This window comes from Somniosus microcephalus, unplaced genomic scaffold (genome assembly GCF_052327205.1).
Source record: "Somniosus microcephalus isolate GS21.2 unplaced genomic scaffold, FLI_Smic_1.0 unresolved_chr2, whole genome shotgun sequence".
NCBI classification, from domain to species: Eukaryota; Metazoa; Chordata; class Chondrichthyes; order Squaliformes; family Somniosidae; genus Somniosus; species Somniosus microcephalus.
In genome coordinates this window covers 86,065,878-86,091,787 of record NW_028225180.1, presented here as the reverse complement: position 1 = coordinate 86,091,787, position 25,910 = coordinate 86,065,878, and the positions used below count along the sequence as shown (strand labels likewise).

The 25,910-nt window shown below is 48.9% G+C and overlaps 2 protein-coding genes across 2 annotated transcripts in view; one reads left to right on the top strand and one right to left on the bottom strand.

The window, feature by feature from the left end:
* Positions 1-25,910, top strand: part of LOC147092941 (ADP-ribose glycohydrolase MACROD1-like) — a 1,295,420-nt gene that overhangs the window by 12,028 nt on the left and 1,257,482 nt on the right. Inside the window, exon 3 of the mRNA XM_085976266.1 lies at positions 17,558-17,674. Coding sequence (XP_085832392.1) covers positions 17,558-17,674 — 117 coding nt within the window. The remainder of the gene's footprint in view (positions 1-17,557; positions 17,675-25,910) is intronic.
* LOC147092943 (RILP-like protein 2) overlaps positions 1-25,910 on the bottom strand; it is a 42,787-nt gene that overhangs the window by 6,804 nt on the left and 10,073 nt on the right. The gene's annotated exons all lie outside the window — the stretch shown is intronic.

Below are 25,910 nucleotides of genomic sequence, written 5' to 3'. Positions count from 1 at the left end.
TCTTACAATACTGAACAGACCAGTATTTATACCAGTCCAACAGGAAGTGACATATGACAGGAAGTGAGGTATGTACACAGTTCATAGTTCACAGGAAGTGATGACATAACTTCCCGGAAGTTATCATTTTTATCACATTCTTCCCTCCTGCAGGATTAGGAGGCTGTGGTCTACCTTTTGGTCCGCAGCCGCCGAACAAGGAAGAGTCGCACCCGTTTGGATTCCCGTCGTAGAGGGTCGCTGGTCCGCTTACATGCGGTTGGCCATTGGTCAGAGTCTGTGTGGCCTGGATTGCCCTGTGAAGGGTCGGGGAGATCATGGCTTCGAGTACGAGCCCCAATAGGTTCAAAGTCGGACTGCCTCTGTTCAGAGGGAGGTGCAGAGCTGGTCTGTGGCGGATCAGTACTTTCATGTGCGGTACTGGGAGGGTCGCAACCTTGAGCACAGGGTTCTACCGGCACCAAGCTAGTTGGTGTCCGATCAGGATCCTGGAGAGGGGTACCCGATAGGTCCCAAGAGTTTCCTGGTGAAATGCCATCACCCGATGTCCCACTAGGTCCTGGTGGGCAGGGAGCCAGATCCCGTAATGATACGGTAGATTCTCGGCCGTCGGAATATCGTATGTTTGCATAGGTGGGGTTGGCATCGGTTAGTTCGACCTCGTCTACAAGAGGGTCATTTTTAGACGTCCGAACGTATCTTCGGAGTAATACAGGTCCAGGAGTAGTTAGCCATGACGGGAGTGATGTCCCATGAGATGAGCGACGCTGGAATCCAAAGAACCGCTCATGAGGTGTAGTATTTGTGGCTGTAGAAAGCAGGGACCGTATAGAGTGCAATGCATCCGGAAGCACTGTTTCCCATTGCTGGTCTGGTAGGCCCCGAGATCTTAAAGCGAGACGTACGGAATTCCAGATGATACCGTTATACCTCTCTACCTGCCCATTTCCGATGGGATGGTATGGTGTTGTTTTGCTTGTAGCAATTCCCCGTTCTGAGAGGTAGTCCTTGAGTTCCCTTGACATAAAGGATGGACCCCGATCTGAGTGAATATAAGCCGGCATGCCACAGAGAGAAAATACCTGCTCAAGGCAGCAGATTACTGTGGACGCCAGCATATTGGAGCAGGGGAAGGCAAACGGAAAACGTGAATATTCGTCGATCATGGTGAGCAAATATGTGTTCCGAGTTGAAGAGGGCACTGGGCCCTTAAAATCGATGCTAAGTCGTTGCATCGGTTGGGTTGCATGTATGAGTATACCATCTGAGGGGCGGAAGAACTGAGGTTTTAATTCCGCACAAAGCCGGCATTCTGAGCATATTTTCTTTACATCTCCAGTGGAAAAAGGGAGATTCCGTGATCGTACGAAATGTAGCATGCGCGTAACGCCAGGATGACACAAACCATTGTGGACATCCATGAGAGTGGAGGATGACATAGTGGAGCAGAATGCCCGTGTGAGGGTGTCCGGGGCCACATTCTCCTTGCCAGGCCGATAGAGAATGGTATAACCAAAAGAGGCCAGTTCCATCCTCCAAAGTTGTATTTTATTATTATTAATTTTGGTTCGTTTTCGATTATCGAGCATGAAGGCGACTGATCGTTGGTCCGTGATCAATGTAAAGTGCTGGCGAGCTAGAAAATGGTTCCACTTCTGTACTGCCTCTATGATGGCTGTGGCTTCTTTCTCAACCGGAGGATAATGTAGCTCGGCACCTTGTAAGGTCCTGGACATAAATGCTACAGGACGACCTTCCTGATTCAGAGTAGCCGAGATCGCCACCTCCGAGGCATCACATTCAACCACGAAAGGGAGATTCTCATCAATGGAGTGAAGAGCCGCTTTCTCCAACTGTTTTTTGAGAAGGTTAAAGGCTGCAACAGCCGCTGTTCCCAGTGGAAATGATCTAGCATGCAGCAAGGGTTGGATTTTGTCCGAAAAATGAGGAATCCATTTAGCGTAGTATGCAAACAGACCGAGAGCCCGACGTAAAGAAGCCGGATTCTTAGGTGACGGGAGCTCTTGGAGCGGGCGAAGTCTTTCTGGGTCTGGCTTAATGATACCATTGCCTTAGCAGTAGCCAAGGATGTTGATGGTTGGTTGCGACTCAACAGATTTGGATTCATTCAGGGTCAAATTACGGTGATGGAGGGCATCCCGAAATTTTTGGAGGTTGGAGTCGTGACCTGCAATGGCAATGTTATCAAGATAGGGAAAAGTGTCCCTTAGGTTTTCCTGCTTAACCAGGCCATCCATTGCCCGTTGAAAGACAGCCACTCCATTAGTAACCCCGAATGGGAGGCGACGAAATTGGTACAGCCGTCCATTAGCCTCAAAGGCTGTGTACTGCTTATCTGAGACCTTCAAGGGTAACTGATGATAGGCACTTTTTAAATCGTAAGTTGAGAACACTTTGTATTCGGCCAGTTTATTAACCATATCATCAATGCGTGGCAATGGGTAGGCGTCCAAGTCGGTATATTGATTGATGGTTTGCGAATAATCGATGCATACTCGCTGTTTGTGAGGTTTTAGAGGGTTCTTGACAATGACGACTTGAGCCCGCCAGGGCGACGAACATGGTTCAATGATATCCTCTGCTAGAAGTCGAGAGATTTCAGCCGCAATAAAAGATTGGTCTTCCTGATTAAAGCGCCGCGATTTCGTTATTATCGGTTGGCATTGAGGCGGAATACTGGCAAATAATGAGGGTTCATCAAGTGAAGCTGCTGATAATGCACAAAATGGTAATTTAGACGGTATATTAGAAATAGTAAGTCCGGGTTTGGATTCACCAAACTCAATGGTAAGTTTCTTATGCTGTTTTTGGAAGTCCAGCCCTAAGAGGAGATCACTACATAAGTCCTTGAGCACCGAAAGTCGGGTGGAGGGATACACACGACCATGAAGTGTCATATCAACAACACAAAAGCCGGAGATTCTGGTATTAAGTGATGACTGGGCCATCGCAATTGCCTGGTCCGATGGGAAGACATGTAGTTTCAATTTCGCAACAATCTGTTCCTTAATGAAACTATCAGTACTTCCTGAGTCAATTAAGGCATCTAAGGTATGCCCTTTAATTGAAATTTTTGTGGCTGCATGAGACAGGTTCTGTGGGCAAGCAGCTGTAATTGGTGTCGTTGCACAGAGAGTGGCTAAAACTCTCGGTGTGCTTCTTCGGGAGAGAGCTCGAGAGGAAGCTTGATAGGTCCTAGCTGGAGCATCTTGATAGGCCCTAATTGGGGCAGTTCGGTAGGCCTTAGCTGGATTGGCCCTCGTAGAGGCCCTTGATAGGCAAACTTTAGCAAAGTGTCCTTTTTTCCCGCAATAACTGCAGATTGCATTGCGAGCAGGGCAGGTTTTCCTAGGGTGAAAAGCATCTCCACAAAAGAAGCATTCCTTCCTAGATTGCCAAGAGGCTGCTAAAGTGGGGTCGTCCTCCTCTTCTTCATCAGAATTATCAGAATTAGATTCCCCCATGATAGGGTTCACCTGAGACCGCTTGAATTGTCTGGTTGCAGCTACAGCAGCAGATCGAGATCTGGGCAGCTGATAGAGGTCTGCATTTCTCTTTGCCAAATCCAGTGAACAAGCTAGGTCAAAAGCTTTTTGTAGCTCAAGTGTTTTACTTTCTAGTAGACGCTGGCGTATAAATGGAGAGGCAATCCCGCAGATGAAAGCATCACGAATCATTTCTTGGCGGTACAGCTCAGCTGAGGCTGCCTGAAAGTTACAATCTACGCTGAGCCTGCGAAGTTCTTGCAGGAATTCGTCAATTGATTCCCCTGGCCCTTGTCGGGCTGTGGCCAGTAGATGTCTAGCATAGACCTCATTTGGGGTCTTCGCATACAGTTTCTTAAGTGCCCGAATCACCTCTTCGTAATTATCCCAGTCATCAACATATTCGAACACTTTTGGGGTCACATAATTGACAAGTATCTTCAATTTAGCAGGAGCATCCGCTTTACATTCATCCAGAAAATTCTCAAAAGTACGATACCAATGCTTCCATACCCTGCCAGCTGCTGGTGTATTCGGGTCCAAGTCCAGACGAATAGGTCTAAGGATTTTCTCCATGATGGGTGGTTCCCTGGATCCTTAACTTCCGAGTTTGTCTGAAGGTCTAGTATTTGTCAGTGTAAATATTTAAGTTACTTAAATTGATGTAAGAAAAAGGAGACTTACCATCAAGTAACTTTAAAGTAAGCTTTAAGTAACTTATAAACACACTATATACACAAGAGAGGTCTTTACCATGCCTCTGGTAGAAGCCTCTTACAATACTGAACAGACCAGTATTTATACCAGTCCAACAGGAAGTGACACATGACAGGAAGTGAGGTATGTACACAGTTCATAGTTCATAGTTCACAGGAAGTGATGACATAACTTCCCGGAAGTTATCATTTTTATCACACGCCTGATCCGGGGTAGCCCTAAAGGGGCTAGGACTAGTAATAATCCTTTCACCACAAACAGCAATGTGATAATGACCAGATAATCTGTTTTTGTTATGTTGATTGAGGGATAAATATTGGCCAGGACTCCGGGAATAACTTCCCTCCACTTCTTCGAAATAGTGCCATGGGATCTTTTACGTCCACCTGAGAGAGCAGACGGGGCCTCGGTTTAACGTCTCATCCGAAAGACGGCACCTCCGACAGTGCGGTGCACCCTCAGCACTGCACTGGAGTGCTCTGCCGTCTCCCATCAATGTAGCCCCAAAACAGCGGCGGCAACAGAAACAATGCCGCAGGAAAATTAATGCTGGAGCACTCAAAGACCCCACTAAGAAAGCCCTATTCAGCCTGCGCCTCACAAACAACCTGACGACTCCCAGTGATGCAGAGACACAGAGTGTCCACAGCGCCTGGTCTGCACTCAAGGCCTCCATAATCAGCACCTGGAAGAGACGCTTGGCCGCTCTACCAGAAAACACCAAGACTGGTTCGACGAGAACAACCAGTAGATCCAGGATTTAATAAGCCGCAAGTGCAAGGCATTCCTGATCTGGAAACAGCAACAGAACTCGAGAGCAAGAAAGCAGCTCTACAGAAGCTTGAAGGCCGAGGTCCAACAAAAAACCCGCGACCTAAAGAACAGATGGTGGGTGGAGAAAGCGCAGGAGATCCAGCAGCTAGCCGACAACCACGACGTGCGTGGATTCTTTAGCGCAGTGAAGACCGCCTAGGGCCCAAGCACCCAAGGCCCTATCCCACTACGGGCCAAGAATGGAGAGGTACTCATCAAGGACAGAGAGGCAGTCAGTGCCCGCTGGAAGGAGCACTTCAAAGATCTCCTTAACCACGACTCTATCTTCGACTCCATCCCACAGCATGCTACCCGCCACCATCTCAGCACAACCCCAGCCCGGCATGAGGTTGAAAAGGTCATCCGACAACTGAAGAACAACAAGGCCTCAGGAGCAGATGGCATCCCTGCCGAGGCACTAAAGCATGGCGGAGAAGCACTACTGGCGCGAATTCATGAACTAATTTCTCTTATCTGGAAGGAGGAGAGCATGCCAGGGGATCTCAGAGACGCCATAATTGTGACCATCTTCAAGAAAGGTGACAAGTCCGATTGCAGTAATTGCAGAGGAGCTTCCCTGCTGTCTGCCACAGGGAAAATCATCGCAAGAATCCTCCTCAATCGCCTTCTCCCGGTGGCTGAAGAGCTCCTCCCAGAGTCGCAATGCGGATTCCGCCCACTAAGGGGCACAATGGACATGATCTTCACCGCACGTCAATTACAAGAGAAATGCAAGGAACAGCACCAACCGCTGTACATGGCCTTCTTTGATCTCACAAAGGCCTTCGACACTCAACCGTGAGGGATTATAGAGTGTCCTCCTCAAATTCGGCTGCCCTCAAAAGTTTGTCACCATCCTCCGCCTGCTTCATGACGACATGCAAGCCGTGATCCTGACTAATGGTTCCACCACAGACCCAATTCACGTACGAACCGGGGTCAAGCAAGGCTGTGTCATCGCACTAACGCTCTTCTCGATCTTCCTTGCTGCAATGCTCCATCTCACCCTCAATAAGCTCCCCGCTGGAGTGGAGCTAATTTACAGAACAAACGGGAAACTGTTCAACCTCCGTCGCCTCCAGTCCAGATCTAAGGTCATCCCATCCTCTGTCGTCGAATTACAGTATGCAGACGACGCTTGCGTCTGCGCTCACTAGGAGGTCGAACTCCAAACCATCGTCCACACCTTCACCAAAGCGTACGAGTGCACGGGCCTTACACTAAACATCCGTAAGTCAAAGGTCCTCTACCAACCCGCCCCCGCCACACAGTACTGCCCCCCGATTATCAAAATCTACGACAAGGCCTTGGACAACGTAGACCACTTTCCATACCTCGGGAGCCTACTGTCAACAAGGGCAGATATCGACGACTAAGTCCAACACCGCCTTCAGTGTGACAGTGCAGCCTTCGGTCGCCTGAGGAAGAGAGTGTTTGAAGACCAGGACCTCCAACCCGGCACTAAGCTCATGGTCTACAGAGCAGCAGTGATACCCGCCCTGCTGTATGCCTCAGAGACATGGACCATGTACAGCTGGCACCTCAAAGCATTGGAGAGGTACCACCAACGCTGCCTCCGCAAGATCCTGCAAATCCATTGGCAGGATAGGCGCACCAGTGTTCTTGCTCAGGCCAACAATCCCAGTGTCATAAATCTCATCATCGAGAAACTACTTATGAAATAACACGGGACGGCCAGCTGGTGGCGCCGTCCAAGGAGTATAAATACTCGGGCGTTGGCCCCAGCTTGCCAGGGACATTTTGTAAAAGACAAGGAGCTAGTGGATACAACTAGACTTCCATGTTCTGAAATAAGTTGATTAAAGCCTTGCTTTATGCTCAAACCAAGTGCGTAGTGAGTTTTATTACATCAATTTAATCGACTTAATATCGACTCCACGCTTTGGGTGATTTCGGGAACAGCCAGCTACGACTCGAACCGTAGAAGGGAACTCAGATCGATTCATCATGGAGAAACTACTCGGCCCCGCCCGTCTTGACCTGGACCCGAATTCACTTATAGCTGCTAAGGTATGGAAACACTGGTATCGTACTTTTAGCAACTTCCTCAGGGTGTGTGGTGAAAATGTTCCTGATAAATTAGAAATACTTGCTAATTACGTATCCCCTCATGTGTTTGATTATATCGAAGACTGTGTAGACTATGACGCCGCTATCCAAATACTACAGCAGCTATATGTCAAGTCCCCAAATGAAATTTTTTCTCGGCATCTACTGGCCACAACTCGACAACAACCCGGGGAATCACTTGACGAATTCCTTCAGAAACTTTGCAGGCTCAGCAAGGATTGTAATCTTAAAGCTGTTACAGCTGAGCAGTACCAGGAGGAGTTAATTCGTGATCCCTTTATTAATGGGATTGCGTCTCCCTTCATACGTCAGCGTCTGTTGGAGAATAAAACCCTCAAGTTACAGGTTGCCTATGACCAGGCATGTTCTCTGGACTTAGCAAAGAGGAATGCAGACACCTATCTTTTACCACGTGCACAGGCTGCTGCTATCTCTTTTAGTGACTCTTTCAATAGGCCTCGGGCGGAAGCCCTCACGGATGACGACTCCAACCTGGCTGATGACAACACTACCCTAGAAACCTACACTGATGACGACCCCGCCCTAGCAGCATCTTGGCAATCTGGAAGGAAGTGTTTCTTCTGTGGAGGAGCGTCCCATTACAGGAAATTTTGTCCTGCTCATAACGTGACCTGCAATCATTGCAGCAAGAAAGGTCACTTTTCTAAGGTATGCCAGTCAAGAGCCGCTGCTAGTAAGAAAGGCCACTTTTCTAAGGTATACCGGTCGAGAGCTCCTGTTAGTTTTGCAGCTACTATCTATAAAACTGCTCCTCCCCCAAGAGCCACTACTAAGGTTACAGCTGCAATCGATAAAACTGCTCATCCCCCAAGAACCACTACTAAGGTTACAGCTGTCATGGGTAAAACTGCCCCTCCTCCCATCACAGCTGTTTTTCCCCAAAGTTTGTCCCATGCAGCCACGAAGGTTTCGATAAATGGACACATTTTGAGTGCACTAATCGACTCATGCAGCTCTGACAGCTTCATTAGTGAGCGGGCTGTCAGTAAGTTAAAACTGCGTATTTACCCCTCGGACAGGGAAATTGCAATGGCTCTGACGACACTGACAATCAATTCTTCTGGCTTTTGTCTTGTTGACCTAATTCTCAATGACCGCACTTATTTCTCCACCCGGCTCGGGGTGCTCAAGAACCTATGCAGTGATGTGCTCCTGGGACAGGATTTCCAGAAACAACACAAAAGACTCACTTTCGAGTTTGGAGGGTCAAAGCCGGAGCTTACTATTTCCAAAGTACCGTTTTGTGCGCTTTCGGCGGCTTCGCTCGATGAGCCCTCCTTGTTTGCCAATCTTTCCCGCGATGTAAGCCCATATTCACTAAATCACGACGTTTCAGCCGAGATGATCGAGCCTTTATCGAGGCAGAAATCTCTCGCCTTCTAGCTGACGGTATCATTGAGCCATGTTCATCTTCCTGGCGGGCTCAAGTCGTCATTGTTAAAAATCCTCTGAAGCAACACAAGAAACGTCTTTGCATCGATTACTCGCAAACTATTAACCAGTATACCGACCTGGATGCCTACCCACTACCACGCATCGATGACATGGTCAATAACCTTGCCAACTACAAGGTATTTTCAACTTTTGATTTAAAGAGCGCATATCATCAAGTACCGTTAAAGGACTCTGACCAGAAGTATACGGCCTTTGAGGCCAATGGTCGACTTTACCAGTTTTGTCGCCTTCCATTTGGGGTCACCAATAGGGTGGCCGTCTTTCAACGGGCAATGGATAGCCTAGTCAAACAGGAGAAATTAATGGACACTTTTCCATATCTAGATAATATCACCATTGCTGGTCATAACCAGAAGGAGCATGATGCCAATCTCCAGAAATTTTTTGATGTTCTCCGTCGTCGCAACTTAACCTTAAATGAGTCCAAATCTGTGAAATCAGTACCATCAGTCAGCATCCTTGGCTACTGGGTGGGCAACGGTGTCATCAAACCGGATCCGGAGCGATTTTGTCCGCTTCAGGAGCTCCCTCCCCCTACGAATCTCGGCTCTCTTCGTCGGGCACTCGGCATGTTCGCCTATTATGCGAAATGGATACCCCACTTCTCCGACAAGATCCAGCCCCTGCTTCACGCAAAGTAATTTCCATTGGAGGCAACGGCTATTTCAGCTTTCAACCTCCTTAAGCGACAACTGGAAAAAGCCACGCTTCGTTCCATTGATGAAAATCTTCCTTTCGTGGTCGAGTGTGATGCATCGGATGTGGCGATCTCTGCTACCTTGAATCAAGGTGGTCGACCTGTTGCATTTCTGTCCCGAACTTTGCAGGGTAGCGAGCTCCATTATCCTCCTGTCGAGAAGGAGGCTACGGCCATCATCGAAGCGGTACGTAAATGGAGTCATTTTCTCGCTCGTCGCCATTTCACACTTTAACCGATCAGCGCTCCGTGGCCTTTATGCTGGATAACCGGAAACGCACTAAGATCAAGAATAACAAAATACAACTCTGGAGGATGGAATTGGCTGCCTTTGGATACACCATACATTATCGACCCGGCAAAGAGAATGTGGCCCTGGATACCCTCACGCGGGCATTCTGCTCTTCTATGTCAAATTCGACTCTGGCGGATCTTCATACTGACTTATGCCATCGTGGCGTTACCCGTATGTTGCACTTTGTGCGATCTAAAAATCTCCCATTTTCTACGGAAGATGTGAAAAGAACGTGCCCCTTGTGGTAAACCACTGTTATACCTGTCTGTATGTGTATGTGTATTCCACTAGGTACAGGTCTGGACATGCCTCGGCTGACTCCTCCCACTATTCCAGGTATATAAGTGACTACCTCCCAGTCCCTTAGTATTCTGGACGGGTCGACCACTCGAGACTAGACCTTCATTCTTTAGTCAATAAAAGCCTGGTTGTTACTCGCTTAACCTCAGTCTTTTGAGTAATTGATGGCGCATCACTCCTCCTGTAAAATTTGTGCGTAGTTAAAACCACAATTCTTCCATCCATCGGATGGCTCGCTCATACACGCTATGCAGCCTATGCAGCGACTCAGCATTGACTTTAAAGGGCCATTGCCTTCCTCAACGCGGAACACCTACTTACTGACTATGGTGGATGAATATTCACGCTTTCCCCTGTCCCAATATGCTTACTCCCACAGTGATCAAATGCCTTGATCAAGTCTTTTCCCTTTGCAGTACGGCCAATTTCATCCACTCTGATCGGGGTCCCTCCTTCATGTCAAGCGAACTCAAAAGTTATCTCTCCCAATGGGGAACCGCCACAAGTAAAACAACACCGTACCATCCCATCGGTAACGGACAGGTTGAGAGATACAACGCTATCATTTGGAATGCTGTTCGTCTTGCGTTGAGGTCACGCAATCTACCAGACCAGCAGTGGGAAACTATGCTCCCTGACGCGTTGCATTCCATCAGGTCTCTCCTTTCTACTTCTACCAATGTCACACCTCACGAGCGATTCTTCAGCTTCCAGCGTCGCTCCACCCATGGGACGTCTCTACCGTCATGGTTGGCAGCTCCTGGCCCCGTGCTGCTCTGAAGATTCGTCCGATCGTCAAAAACCGATCCTCTAGTCGACGAGGTAGAACTTACAGACGTCAACCCCACGTACGCCCACATGCGGTTCCCGGATGGCCGGGAGTCCACCATCTCGCTCCGGGACCTGGCTCCCTGTCCGGCCGGTTCCGTGGACCCGACTGATGGAGGGACCCGCGGGGATGAGGCCGACTCTCTGCGCTCCCCCGAGGATGACGCCCTACCTGGGACATCAAGGGATCTGCCGGCTGCCCCGCCGGATCCGCTCTGGGAGCCGAGCGCTCCCTGTGGGATGGCCACCCCCGAGTCAGGACGCCGGTCAGTCTCCGGCTAACCAATGGGACGAAGCCAGTTCTGCGCCTGTGGGGACCCGCACCCGGAGTCACGATCTCCCCAGCCTCCCTCGGGGTAGATCAGAGCAACACGGGCCCTGTCGATCCACCGGCACGGATCAAGCGGCCCAGGGACCAAGACACGGTCCGGGGAGACGTGCCTTCTGGCCATAAACAAAAATCTAAAAGACTGCGGCTATTCGTGGTCCGCCTAATCCGTTAAGAGGAAGTCGTCGGATTTCCAAATCTTTTAGGCAGGAAGGATGTCATAAATCTCATCATCGAGAAACGACCTATGAAATAACACTGGACGGCCAGCTGGTGGCGCCGTCCAAGGAGTATAAATACTTGGGCGTTGGCCCCAGCTTGCCAGCGACATTTTGTAAGAGACGAGCTAGTGGATACAACTAGACTTCCATGTTCTGAAATAAGTTGATTAAAGCCTTGCTTTATGCTCAAACCAAGTGCGTAGTGAGTTTTATTACGTCACCCAGCATCGAAGCTTTGACCACGCTCAATCAGCTCCGATGGACGGGTCATTGTCCGCATGCCCGATACGAGACTCCCAAAACAAGCGCTCTACTCGGAGCTCCAGCACGGCAAGAGAGCCCCAGGTGGGCAGAGGAAACGTTTCAAGGACACCCTCAAAGCCTCCTCGAAAAAGTGTAACATCCCCACCTACACCTGGGAATCCCTGGCCCAAGACCGCACAAAGTGGAGGAGAAGCATCCGGGAAGGTGCCGAACACCTCGAGTCTCTTCGTCGGAAGCAAGCGGAAGCCAAGCGCAGGCAGCGGAAGGAGCGCACGTCAACCCAAGCACCCCACCCACCCGCCCCTTCAACCACTGTCTGCCCCACCTGTGACGGAGACTGTAGGTCCTGCATTGGACTCATCAGTTACCTGCGAGCTCATTTTTAATGTGGAAGCAAGTCATCCTCGATTCCGAGGGACTGCCTAAGAAGGAGTGTCCGCCTAGATATTTGTGCTCAAGTCTCTGGAGTGGGACTTGAACCCACAACCTTCTGACTCCGAGGCGAGTCTGCACGTAAGGTCAAGGTGGCTTTGCCGCTTGCATTGGATAAGATTACTGGAGTCGCAGGGGCCACTGGCACTGATGGTATAGCTGTCTCTTTCGAGCACTTTGCTTTTATTTCACACAAAAAAAATCTAATTGCACCAACACAGGTGGCTGGATTTTCATTCAGAAGTCGGGTAGGAGGCGGGACTACAACTTTCGGGTTGTAGTCCCGCCTCCATCGAGATGCGGCCAATCCACGCGATTTTAACTTGATTGACCTTGTTGAGCCCACCCAGCAGGCTCAGCAGGCCAATTAAGGGCCACCCGGCAACAGGTGACATCACAGACTGAAATTTCATCTGTCAAGACGTGTTGACAGATGAGATATCAGTGTTTCACAGCTGCTTGAAGCTGTCAAACACTGACAGTCTTACTTCTAACCTGAGTCCTTCTACGCAGACTCAGTTAGAAATCTCGCCGGCACTGAAAGCTGCAGGCTGTCACATTTGACAGATCGCAGCCATTCTGCTTTCTGTGCTAGCTGAATGATGGACTCCCGAAGCCTAGAGGAAGGAAGGCTGTAAAGGTAAGTACAGGTAATTTAAACTTCTTTACACACTTTAGACACACCAAATACACTTACCTTTGCACTCATGCACCCATCACTCACCTAAACACCGACATCTCGACCCCTCCAAGTCCTTCAACTCGACGGCCCGACTCCTCTAACCTGGCGTGGTTTGGAGCCGTCGGGAATCCCACACGACAACCTTCAAAATAGGGATTAGGCTAAAAACTGCCTGTTAACTACCAGTTAACAGGCAGTTAATTGGCACTAATTCCTTCCTGCCTCGGGTCGGTGGGTCCCAGTGTGGGGCGGGTACCCGCCTCCTTTGAAACTTACATGGAGGCGGGTTTTGGGCGGAATGGTGTTGGGACCCCCGAATTCGGGATTTTAGCCCCCCGCACGCCTAAAAGCCCACCTCACGGCACACTGAAAATCAACCCCAGAATGTCTAAATCAGTTAGTGTGCCTCTTCACTTGTCCTTTTGTAGAAACTTTTTTCAGAAAAAATATTTTTAACCCTGCCACTAAGTGTACAAGTTTGTTCAAGTTTATATTTGTGGAGCATGCCTCATTTATTTCTGAATGCAGAACATCTAAAAGGAAAAAATAATTCAGTTATCACCTGAACATCAGCTAAGTCATTATTTGCAATTATATATTAAATCGATTTTTGGAATAGATTTTTCAAGTTATTTGCTCTTGAGCCGTGGGCCACCCTAGCAAGGCAGTATGTATTGTCCATCCTTTGGTGTTCTGAAGACATTGAGACAACCACATAATGTGGAACTGGAGTCGTATGCAGGCCAAACAAGGTAGCAGTGGCAGTTTCCCTTCCCTGAAGGATGTTAGCGAACCATTGTTTTATTGTTAACGACAATCCAACAGCCTTCATGATAATTCTCCTTTCCTGGTGCCAGGCCACAAACCAGATTTATTGAATTCAGTCTCGCAACTTGCTATGGTGGGATTTGGAGTCACAGGGCTCGAATTTCCAAGCCCCTTGGAGGCTTGCAGAATCGGGGGGCACAAACCCATCCCGCCCCCAACCCGCCTCCGTGCCAATGTCCCAGGAGGCGGGTATCCGACCTGTGCTGGGAGCCGCCTCCCCGAGGCGAGAAGGGGATTAGTGCCAATTAACTGCCTGTTAACAGGTAGTTAACGGGCAGTTTTTTTGCCTAATCCCTAATTTTAGCTCTGAAGTGTGGGCTTCCCGATGGCTCCGAACCACGCCAAGTTAGCGAGGTGGGCCGTCAGTCTGCGGGGGTTGGAGGGGTCGAGATGTCCGTTGTGCAGGTGAGTGATGAGTGCATGTGTGCAGAGGTAAGTGTGTGAGGTAAGTGTGAAGTGTTTTAATAAGTTTTACTTACCTTTACTTTCTCCTGCAGGCTTCCTTCCTTCAGTTCTCAGGAGTCCCTCAGCTCACCGGCACAGAAAGCAGAATGGCCGCTGAACTGTCAAAAGCTGCAGCATTCTGCTTTCTGGTCTGGAGAGCTCTCTAACTGTGTCTGAGTAGAAGGACTCAAGTTAGAAGTCAGATTGTCAGAGTTTGACATCTTCACAGAGCTGTCAAGCACTGATTTTTTCATCTGTCAAAAGCTCTTGACAGATGAAATGTCAATCGCTGACATCACCAGTAACCAGGTGTCCCTTAATTGGCCTGCTGAGCCCGCTGGGCGGGCTTAACAAGGTCAATCAAGGGAAAATCGCGTGGGTTGGCCACAAGTCGATGGAGGTGGGACTACAACCCAAAAAGTGGGAGTCCCGCCTCCATCACGTCCCCATTGACAAAATCCAGCCCACAATCTCTTGGTTGCCATTAAGCTAGTCGATGTAATGGGAACTCCCCTCCTTTCACTTAATGCTGTCCTGCTAATGCAGTACCTGTAGAAATGGTGCTGCCTCCCTCTCTGGAATGGGGAGATTCATTCAAACAAAGAATAGAAGTTAATACGGTATTGGTCATGTTTTTATGTTGGTACAGTACTTAACTAGGTAATAAGAGATGACCTATGAGGAAATATAACATTTTATTCGATTGGCTTTGTTGAACCATGATGATCACTACGACAAGTATCATTCATGTGTGAAGTGGCTTTTAAACATCATCTCAACACTTCAATCTGATCAGCAGTGTAGGTTGCCCATCAGTGCTGTCAAGGAGCAGAGATGTGCTGAGAAGATATGCTGTCGATATGGTAGCGTATTGTTTACATTGATTTTGATTCCTCTGGTTCAAATCTTCAACTTTTTCCAATTATTTATTTATTTATTTACCCCTCTCACCTTCTGTTTATTCTGGGAATTGTAGAAGTTCTAATAACTGCAATGCAACCAGGCCCTTGGATTGAAAAAGTAGCTTCACTGAACTGTCTCCTGCTAACACCTTTGCTCAAGAGCACGAGGGGGGAAAGTAAACTCAATGTGAAGGGTAAATACTGTTATAAATTAACATGGATCAGAGTGCAATTCAATTAACTGCACATAAAAGAAGCTGTATATAATTTTTTTAAACTGCTTATGATTAAACTCAGAATGGACACCAGCTTTAACATTTATATAACTACTCATGTGAACTTTTATTTCACTAGGCAATAAAGAAAGGATTTCACAAATGCTTGTAAAGAGATTTAAAATTTTATTAAAGCACTTAATGAAATGCACCATCTTTACCACTTACAGACTCATTTGTATCACTTGGCATTAATCGAAAAGCTTCCACAGTTTAGGAAGTGTGACATAACTGCACGCATTGACATTATTAATTCGATCAAATTGCTTAAGGAAGGCATAACAGAAGCCGTTAGAGGGCCATTCAGATGTGAAGTTTTATTTTATTGTCTCGTAATCAAGAGGTTTCACAGTTCAGGAGGTTTAATGCACCTTTAGAAATTAAAACTCTTGTTCTTGCTCACAGAATTGTTGGCCTGTCCTGTCTGCCCCTGCAAACCTTATTGTGCGCAATAGTTTCATTTGGAACTGTTAGTGCTTTTGATTTTTGGGGAGCAGAGCTTTTATGTGGGTAGCAGAATAGGTTTGATAGCCCGGTGCACCATGTTGCAAGTGGCAGATTACATGTATTAGCCTGGGAACAGTTTTTCATCTCTTCGCACTTGTTTAATGTCAAAATAAAATTAATTGCAAGATGAGATTTAAACTCAACATGTAAATTGTAAGTAGTAGGGGTGCCCTGGCCAGAAGTCAAATGCATTTAATTATTTTCACTGTCGATTGCCCTGTAAACTCACTCATGACTTCCTCACTTGTGAGTTATCTGCTCAGCTAAACGTAGATGTTTTATGTACAGTTCCAAGTTTTTGACAAGGCAAAGATCACTTCAGTCACACTTAGTGAAACGTTGATCAGAGGGTGTCAGTTTGGAAATTATTAAATTAGTTTTTAAAAAGCTTCCCTGCTGGCTTAACTGGTTAAAGTCGTGAGTAGCTGAGCCACACGGACGAGGAAGGCCCCAGGTACCAACTTGTAGAATGGGGCGGGGCAGCAGGGGTATTATTTGGTTTACAAGAATTGACGGTGGAATGTTTCAATCACTGCTATGTGTTGCAGTTCCATGGTACACCAACAGATGTCACCATCTGGTGCTGTGAGCGTAACTCATTTTGCATTAATTCAACAGAGGGTCCCTGGATGTGTGTACTGTAAATTGTTGAGTACTTTGGTAAAGTCAGATTTGACTCCATTTTGAGTGGAACACACTTTCTGGGCCACTTTTAAGTTCAGGAAGATTGTGGGCTCAAGCCCAGCTCCAGACACTTGAGCACATAATCTAGGCTTACACTTCAGCGCTGTACTATCGGAGGAGCCGTCTTTCGGAGGCCCCGTCTGCCCTATCATAAAGATCCCATGGCACTTTTTGAGGAAGAGTAGACGAGTGCTCCTGGTGACCTGGCTAACATTTATCCCTCAACCAACACCACTAAAACAGATCGGCCTAGAAATTGGATCCGGTGCAACGCATGCTGCATGTGCCTAACGTGGCTGGCGGAGGACCACGGCAAAATGGTCCGCCGGCCTCATTTTCTTATTACCGGCTAACTACGGCTGCCAGTCACAGCCCCAGAGGCAGCTCGCCGGTCCCAGGAGGCAGCAGGGTCATTGGGAAAGTTTTGGGGCGAGCGGGCGGGGGGGGTGGGTGGTGAGGGGAGGTAATTGGGAGTGGGGTGAGCGGTGGCCGGCAGTAGCCCATGGATTTAATAAGATATAAGCAAAACAGTCCAAACTTAACCTTTCCGGTGGCATCTCCAGCTGTCCCTTTAAGGATCGCTGGTTTGGCTGCCAAGTGCCTGAAGAAACTGACTGCAGCATGCTTGGAGCATGAAAGTCGAATTTTGCGAAGGGGGCCTCAAACAGGTGTGAGGTCCTTCTCTTTACATATGGAAAGGGCCTAAATCCTGTTTCGGGTGGGTCCAAGTTGCCTACGAAGAAGCCATTACCAATATGGCAGGCGCACTTCCGATGCAGAATGCGCTCATTCTGCATCGGAAGTGCGCCCGCCATATTGGACCCTTAGGTACCCGTTATACGCCTGTAAGACTGACGCAGCATGATCCAATTTCTAGCCCATTATCTGGTCATTTATCTCATTGCTGTTTGTGGAACCTTGCTGTGTGCAAATTGGCTGCTGTTTGCCTACAATTTCAAAAGTGCTTCATTGGCATTGAAATGCTTTGGGACGTACTGAAGACGTGAAACGCATCGTATAAAAGCAAGGTTTTCTTTCTATTCAGTAAGACAATTCAATTTTCATACAGTTACTGTCCGGTTATGTTGTTGGGTGTCGGCTGCTAATATTCTACTAAATTGTTCTGGTGCAGAGTGGGATGAGTGCTCACTGTCTTGGCGTTTGTACCCAGAAAGATTATTTTTGCTCAAAAAATAGTTGAAAACCCCTGGTTTAGCTTTGTGATGGTTCTGTAATGTCTTAATTTTGCCTACATTTTGTTTTGCAGAAGAAAAGTTTAAACAGCCAGTATCCCACTACAAGAAGGACGACGTTATGAATGAGAAGCTTTCACTCTTGCAGGAGGACATCACCAAGCTGGAGATTGATGTAATCGTCAATGCAGGTTGGTACATTGGCAGCTATATGACCTGCAAACATACAAAAAGAATGCCAAGAAAAGGCAATCAAGCCTGCCCCATCCAGTCGATGGTGCAATCCATCATCCGATAAAGGCGAGGAAAAAAAAAAGTAGGAAAAAACCTTTCACAAAATCAGGAAAACCCTGGGCACTTGCTCTCCTCGCAGACTTGACCCTCAACCTCTGGTAATCTGGCCCTCCAAAGTTAAGGCAATTCAGTCCTATTTTCACTAATGTTTCTTACTTGCTGTTTTTGTCCTGTTCTTAATGTTGTGGGCCTGGAGGTTTGGAAAGGGCCATTTTTAGTGCTGTTGCTTCATTGTTGGATCAAAAAGTTTCCTAAATCAGGATGTCAAGATCTGTTCGCATCATCAACTTGAGATATAGGTGCAAAATTAATGGGAATATAGATTTCAACTTTGTATGTGGCCAGCAAAGCTCTTTGATGCACGAAGAGGAAAGTGTTCCCACCCTAAAATAACCAAGCAATAGCCAGGAGAATGTAGTGAGAAGCAGCCAAGACGGATTTCAGAAAGGAAGCTTGTGCTCGGGGAAAACCTGAATCATTTGGACAAAAGAATTCTCTGATGAGGTGACAGATATGGTGGATGTGGTGTATGTGGACTTTCAGAAAGCCTTCGATAAGGTACCACACGGAAGAAACTGGAGAAGATGAAAGGGTTTGGAATCAGGTGGAGGGTAGGAAATTGGATCAAAAACTTAGGAGGGACGAAGCGGAGATTAGAAGTTAAGAGCAGTGTCTACGAGTGGTTGGAAGTGTATAGTGATGTCCCACCGGCTTCTGTCTGCGACCGCCTCTGTTCACTGTGTACCTAGAGCTAGAGGGAGTGCTGCGCAAATTTGCAGATGATACTAAAATAAGAGGCATAGTAAATAATTCTGAGGACAAAAGGAATTTACAAGGGCATATTGATAAGTTAGTGGAATGGGCAAAAACGTGGCAGATGGAATTTAATATCAGTAAATGCGAGGTGGTTAAGAAGGTGGGGAAAGCTGGGTGATGTGGAACAGCAGAGGGATTTGGGGGTTCACGTTCATAAAACCTTAAAAAGCAGCACCTCGTGGATAAGGCCATAAAAAGCTAGAGGTGTACTGGATTTTATGATGAGGTATAGAATATAAAAACCAAAATGTAATGGTGAATCTATATAAAACCTCAGTAAGACTAGAGTTGGAGTACTGTCTGCAGTTTCGGCTCCGCACTATAGGAAGAATGTTGAGGTAATGTAGAGGGTACAGTGCAGATACACGAGGATGCTGCCAATTACAGCATGAGGAAACACATACACAGAAAGACTGGAAAAATTGGGGCTATTTTGTTAGAACAATAGAAATTATGGGGTGGTTTAATAGAGATATTTTAAATTATGAAGAGATGGGGCAGAATTGGTAGAAACTGTTTCACGTGACTGTGGTCTAGAATGAGGGAACATAGATATAAGGTTATTTATGGATAGGGGACAGGAGACATGATGTTGTGATGTGGAATGCAGTACCAGAGTTAGCGATTGAAGCAGAGACCATGGGCTGGATTTTTTCAGCCCCGAGGAGACGGGTATGGAGGCGGGACTGCCGGGAAAGTTGCAGAATTTGGGGGTGGGTGGCAAACCCGCCTCCATGCCCTCTTGCCAGGAGGCGGGAAGCCGTCCTGCCCCGGGTCCCGTCTCTTTGGAGGCGGGAAGGGATTAAAGCCTACTAACTGCCTGTTAACAGGCAGAAAATAGGATTATCCCCATTTTTCGTGATGAAGTGCAGGCTTCCCGACCTGGGGGAATCCCGCCGGGGTGTAGGAGGTGAGTAGGGGGTCTGAAAGTGCGATGTAGAGGTGGTTGATGGGTGCAAGTGTGGAGTGGTAAGTATGTGAGGTGAGTGTAAAGTGTTAGAAAATGTTAATTTACCTTTGTTTCTCCCTTCAGCCGCTGTGGAGCCGTAGTCCCCGACACCTCCATTGTAGAGATCACAGACTGGCTGTTGGATCCAACAACAGCCAGCTGATTTCTGCAAAGTAGAAAGGTTTGATGAGTCCTGAACACAAGGACTCATCAAAGTACAGAATTCGAATGTCAGTGGTTGACAGCTTCACAGAGCTGTCAAATGATGACATTTCTTCTTTCAAAAATTCTTGACAGATGACACGTCCGACGTTGACGTGCTCTGTCACTGACTTCCCCCTAATCGGCCTGCTGAGCCCGCTGGGCGGGCTTAACAAGGTCAATCAGGGGAAAATCCCGCTGGTTGGCCAGAACCCGATGGAGGCAGGACTGAAACCGAGCAAGCAGCAGTCCCGCCTCCACCACGTCTCCATTCATAAAATCCAGCCCCATGTCAGCATTTAAAAATAGGCTAGATAGGTGGTTGAAGTAAAGTGGAATAAAGGGATTTGGAAACACAGAGGGATTGGGACTACAGACCTTGTGGAGAATAAACACCTACTGGATTGTATTGTAATTTCTGTGTGATTCTATGTAACTGGAATTGTCCTCTTAGGCACTTGTCAAGTTGCCTTTTAAAGGACTGTAGCAATTTCATATTCACCAAGTCTTGGCACTTTATTTCAGAGGGTGTTGATTGGTATCTAACCTAATTCTTTTTCTATCGATTTTATAGGCATGACCTCCATTCCTACCATACCTATCCATTTCAAATAATCTATCTAACTGGGGTGTATCCACTCCCCACATTATTTATAAAACTTCAATCACATTCCCCTGAGCTGGTTTTTAATTGTAAAGCAAACATCTGTCTGGTACCATGGACAGCGCTGATCAAATTTGTTCTGTAACACTGAGTTAACAATCCATTCACATTAGAGGCATGCTCAAGCTGGAAGGGTGATACTTGCGTTACATAACACTCTGTACATTGTGACTGAAATACTGGATAATAGTTTAACTTTTGGGATAGTTATGCTGATATGGGTTTGCCAGCCATGCCATTTTGTAGCAGGCCGTCTAATTTTTGATGAACCCTTCCTGGAATTTCTAAAACATAGAACAGATACGAAGTCTGATTTATAAAATAATTTTTTTTTCTGTTCAAATCTGTCTCTCCTGATATGGAGGCATTAACTAGTTATTATGATCAACAGCAAAGAAAATATCTTTTAACTGGTTTGCGACTTGGCAAAAACTCTATAAAGAAAGAAAGACTTGCATTTATATAACGCCTTTCACGACCTCAAAGCGCTTTACAGCCAATGAAGTACAGTCACTGCTGTAATGTAGCAAACGCGGCAGCCAATTTGTGTAGAGCAAGCTCCCACAAATAGCAATTTGATAATGAGCAGCTAATCTGTTTTAGTAATGTTGATTGAGGATAAATATTGGCCAGGACACCAGGGATAATTCCCCTGCTCTTCTTCGATATAGTGCTGTGGGATCTTTTACATCCACCTGAGAGAGAAGAAGGGGCCACGGTTTAAAGTCTCATCTGACAGTGTGCCGCTCCCTCAGTACCGCCCCTCCGACAGTGCAGCACTCCCTCAGTACCGCCCCTCCGACAGTGCGCCTCTCCCTCAGTACCGCCCCTCCGACAGTGCGCCGCTCCCTCAGAACTGCCCCTCCGACAGTGCGCCGCTCCCTCAGTACCGCTCCTCCGACAGTGCGCCGCTGATGCGCTATCAATTCTAATAAGAGGCTGAGCAGAGTTCAGAACGACAGGCTTTTGTTAACTACTGAATTGCACTTCAGACAGATCAGGACTATGCCTCTAGTGGATGACCGAATGCCTGGGGCTGCCATGCGGCCGTCCTTATACTCGGTAGCCGAGGGCGGAGTCAGCTGAGGCATAGTCAGACATAACAGTTAAACAAGAGTGAACGACAACAACAACAACAAGTGAACACAGTGAACTACAGTGGTTTACCACATTCACCCCTCGTTTAAAATTAAGTCCGGCGGGGTGAAGTGTATCAAAAGTTCGAGTAGGCGAGTCTGTCGGGCGGCCTCGTTTGCCGTCGAGATCTTCGTGGCGACGGTTGCGATGTTACAGCTTCCAACGACGCGTCTTGAGCGGGGTCGGGCACCGGTGTATCGTCCCCTTTGGTGTTGGGTGGGCGAGTGGACTCCGGCTGGTCCTGGGGTCGCGGCATGCCGTCTACTGGGGTGGAATGGATAGGGGTGAGAATTTGGTCTACTGAATTTTGGGCCGTGTCGAAGGGGGTCGTGGTGGAGGGCAATGGTGACGGGTCAGTGGACCCCGAGGGTGCCAGATCTCTAATGGAGACTGTGTCCTCCCGCCCGTCCGAGTATGCCACGTAGGCGTACTGGGGGTTGGCATGGAGGAGGTGAACCTTCTCTACCAGGGGAGCCGTTTTGTGGGACCTTACATGCTTCCTCAGCAGGACGGGCCCTGGGGACGTCAGCCAGTGTGGTAGTGAGGTACCGGGTGTGGACCTCCGGGGAAAAAGGAACATTCGCTCATGGGGGGTGGCGTTGGTGGCCGTACACAGCAGTGACCGGATGGAGTGGAGCGCATCAGGTAGGACATCCTGCCAACGGGAGGTCGGAAGGCCCCTAGATTTTAAGGCTAGGAGGGCCGCCTTCCAAACCGTCGCGTTTTCTCTTTCAACCTGTCCGTTCCCCCGGGGGTTGTAGCTGGTGGTCCGGCTTGAGGCAATACCTCTCATGAGCAGGTACTGACGGAGTTCGTCGCTCATGAAGGATGAGCCCCGGTCGCTATGAATATAGCTGGGAAAACCGAACAGAGCAAAGAGGTTGTGCAGGCATTTAATGACCGTAGCGGTGGTCGTGTCCGGGCAGGGGATGGCGAAAGGGAAACGGGAGTACTCATCATCTATGTTGAGGAAGTACACATTACGGTCAGAGGAGGGGAGGGGCCCTTTAAAGTCGACACTCAGGGGCGCTCAAAAGGGCGGGTGGCCTTGATCAGGTTTGCTCTGTCAGGCGTATAGAAGCGCGGCTTGCACTCTGCACAGACTGGGCAGCTCCTGGTCATGGTCCTGACCTCCTCGATAGAGTAAGGCAGGTTGCGGCCTTTAATGAAATGGAAGAACCTGGTGGCAGAGGTCGTTGTGGAGGCCCCGTAGTCTATCGATCTGCGCGGTGGCGCATGTGCCTCGCGATAGAGCATCTGAGGGTTCGTTGAGTTTCCCGGGCCGGTACAAGATGTCGTAATTGTAGGTGGAAAGTTCAATTCTCCACCTCAAAATCTTGTCATTTTTGATTTTGCCCCTCTGCTTGTTGTTGAACATGAAAGCGACTGAACGTTGGTCAGTAAGCAGGGTAAATCGTTTTCCAGCCAGGTAGTGCCGCCAGTGGCGCACCGCCTCCACAATGGCCTGGGCCTCTTTTTCCACAGAGGAGTGTCTGAGTTCGGAGCCCTGGAGGGTTCGTGAAAAAAAGGCCACGGGTCTTCCCGCCTGGTTAAGGGTAGCGGCCAGGGCAAAGTCGGATGCATCGCTCTCCACCTGGAAGGGGATGGACTCGTCTACCGAGTGCATGGTGGCCTTGGCAATGGCGTCTTTTATACGGTGAAAGGCTGAGCGGGCCTCCGCCGTCAGGGGGAAGGAAGTGGACTTGATAAGTGGACGGGCTTTGTCCGCATAATGAGGGACCCACTGGGCGTAATAGGAAAAGAAGCCCAGGCACCTTTTGAGGGCCTTGAGACAGTGGGGCAGGGGAAGTTCCATCAATGGGCGCATCCGGTCAGGGTCAGGGCCGATGACTCCGTGTTCCACCACGCAACCAAGGATAGCGAGGCGGGCTGTGCGGAATATGCACTTTTCCTTGTTGTACGTGAGGTTTAGGAGTTGGGCCGTGTGAAGGAACTTATCAAGATTGGCGTCATGGTCCTGCAGGTCATGGCCGCAGATGGTCATGGTCACGTTGTCCAGGTAGGGAAACGTGGCCTGTAACGCATTCTCGTCGACCATCCGGTCCATCTCCCTCTGGAAGACGGAGACACCGTTGGTGACGCCGAAAGGAACCCTGAGGAAGTGAAAAAGACGGCCGTTTGCCTCGAAAGCTGTGTACTGGCGGTCCTCAGGGCGGATAGGGATTTGGTGGTATGCTGCCTTGAGGTCAATGGTCGAGAAAACGCGATATTGCGCTATCTTATTAACCATGTCGGCTATGCGGGGAAGAGGGTATGCGTCCAACTGGGTGTACTTGTTGATAGTCTGGCTGTAGTCAATGACCAGGCGCTGCTTGTTACCAGTCTTAACGACTACCACCTGAGCTCGCCAGGGGCTGGTACTATCCTCAATAATCCCCTCTTTCAGGAGCCGCGTCACCTCAGATCTTATGAAGGATCTGTCCCCGGTGCTGTATCGCCTGCTCTTTGTGGCGATAGGCTTGCAGTCGCGGGTGAGGTTGGCGAACGGGGGGGGTGTGTGATTTTGAGGGTGGAGAGACTACAGGTGGGGCGCGACGGGCAATTTAAAAACTGCTGGTTGCAGACAGTGAGCGGGGGAAGAGGTCCACCGTATGTCAAGGTGACGCTCTTAAAGTGACAATGAAAGTCCAACCCCAGCAGAACGGCAGCGCAGAGATGTGGCAGGACGAATAGCTTTACATTTTTATAAACGGAGCCCTTCACCGAGAGGGTCACTACGCAGTAGCCGCCGACGTCTGCTGAGTGAGATTTTGAGGCCATGGAGATCCGATGGCACGTTGGCCGGACCGAGAGGGAATAATGCCGTACCGTATCAGGGTGTATGAAGCTCTCCGTGCTCCCGGAATCAAAAAGGCAAGTTGTGGCGCGGCCATTTACCTGGATGTCCATCGTGGACCTGGCTAGCTGATGGGGTCTGGATTGATCCAGCGTAATGGAGGCCGCTGTGGAGTCGGGAGCGTCGCTGTAGAACCCCGGTGAGGCGGCGGTGGGTGAGTCGGGGGCCCGTTGGCAAAATGGCGGACAAAATGGCGGCGTCGGAGAAGAAGGACAAAATGGCGGCGCCCATGACGATCCCGATCCCCACGAGGCTGGAGGAAGGCAAGATGGCCGCTCCCACGAATCGCACGCAGCGCTGCTGGAGGTAGGGGTCTTCTGACTTCTGCAGACGCCAGCGTAGTGTCCCTTCTTACCGCAGGCAGAGCAGACCGCGTTTTTCGCCGGGCAGCGCGCCCTGGGGTGTTTGGTTTGGCCACAGAAATAACATTTCTGGCTCGGGCGGGACATCGCTGCAGCAGTTGAGGCCGGGGCCCGTGGCGGCGCCGCGTCCCAAGATGGCGGCGGCTGCGGCATCCATGAGGCGGCCGCATGGTCCGGGGAGTAGGCCTCCATGTTCCGGTGGGCTACGTCCAACGAAAGGGTGAGTGAAATCGCCTTCTTCAGGTCGAGCTTGCTACTTTCCAGCAGTCGCTGCCGTGTGTGAGTGGACCTGAGGCCCGCAACGAGGGCGTCACGGATGAGCTCCTCCGTATGTTCCGTGGCTGATACTTGCTTGCATTCGCAGGCTCGGCCGAGTTCCTTCAGCGCCCGTATGTATGCTTCTGTGGGTTCCCCGGGCTGTTGTTTGCGAGACCCCAGGAGATGTCTTGCGTAAACATAGTTGACCGGGCGTGCGTATTGCTCCTTCAAAATGTCGATAGCCCCCTGGTAGCTCGTAGCGTCCCGGATAAGGGCAAAAGCTCGGTGGTTTACTTTAGAATTCAGCACCCTGAGCTTGTCGGCGACGGTCTCGCCGGATGCAGCCAGAAAGGACTCAAAACAGTTCAGCCAGTGCGAGAACTTAGCAGTCGAGTCCGGTTCTTGCGGGTCGAGTTCCAGGCACTTGATCTTAAGTATCTGCAGCATCGTTATTATTATTATTATTTTTTTTTTTTCAGTAGTTAATAAAATTGATGCGCTATCAATTCTAATAAGAGGCTGAGCAGAGTTCAGAACGACAGGCTTTTATTAACTACTGAATTGCACTTCAGACAGATCAGGACTATGCCTCTAGTGGATGACCGAATGCCTGGGGCTGCCATGCGGCCGTCCTTATACTCGGTAGCCGAGGGCGGAGTCAGCTGAGGCATAGTCAGACATAACAGTTAAACAAGAGTGAACAACAACAACAACAAGTGAACACAGTGAACTACAGTGGTTTACCACAGCCGCTCCCTCAGTACCGCCCCTCTGACAGTGCGCCGCTCCCTCCATACTGCACTGGAGTGTCAGCCTAGATTTTTGGGCTCAAGTCTCTGAAGTGGGACTTGAACCCACACTCTTCTGACTCCGAGGCGAGGGTACTACC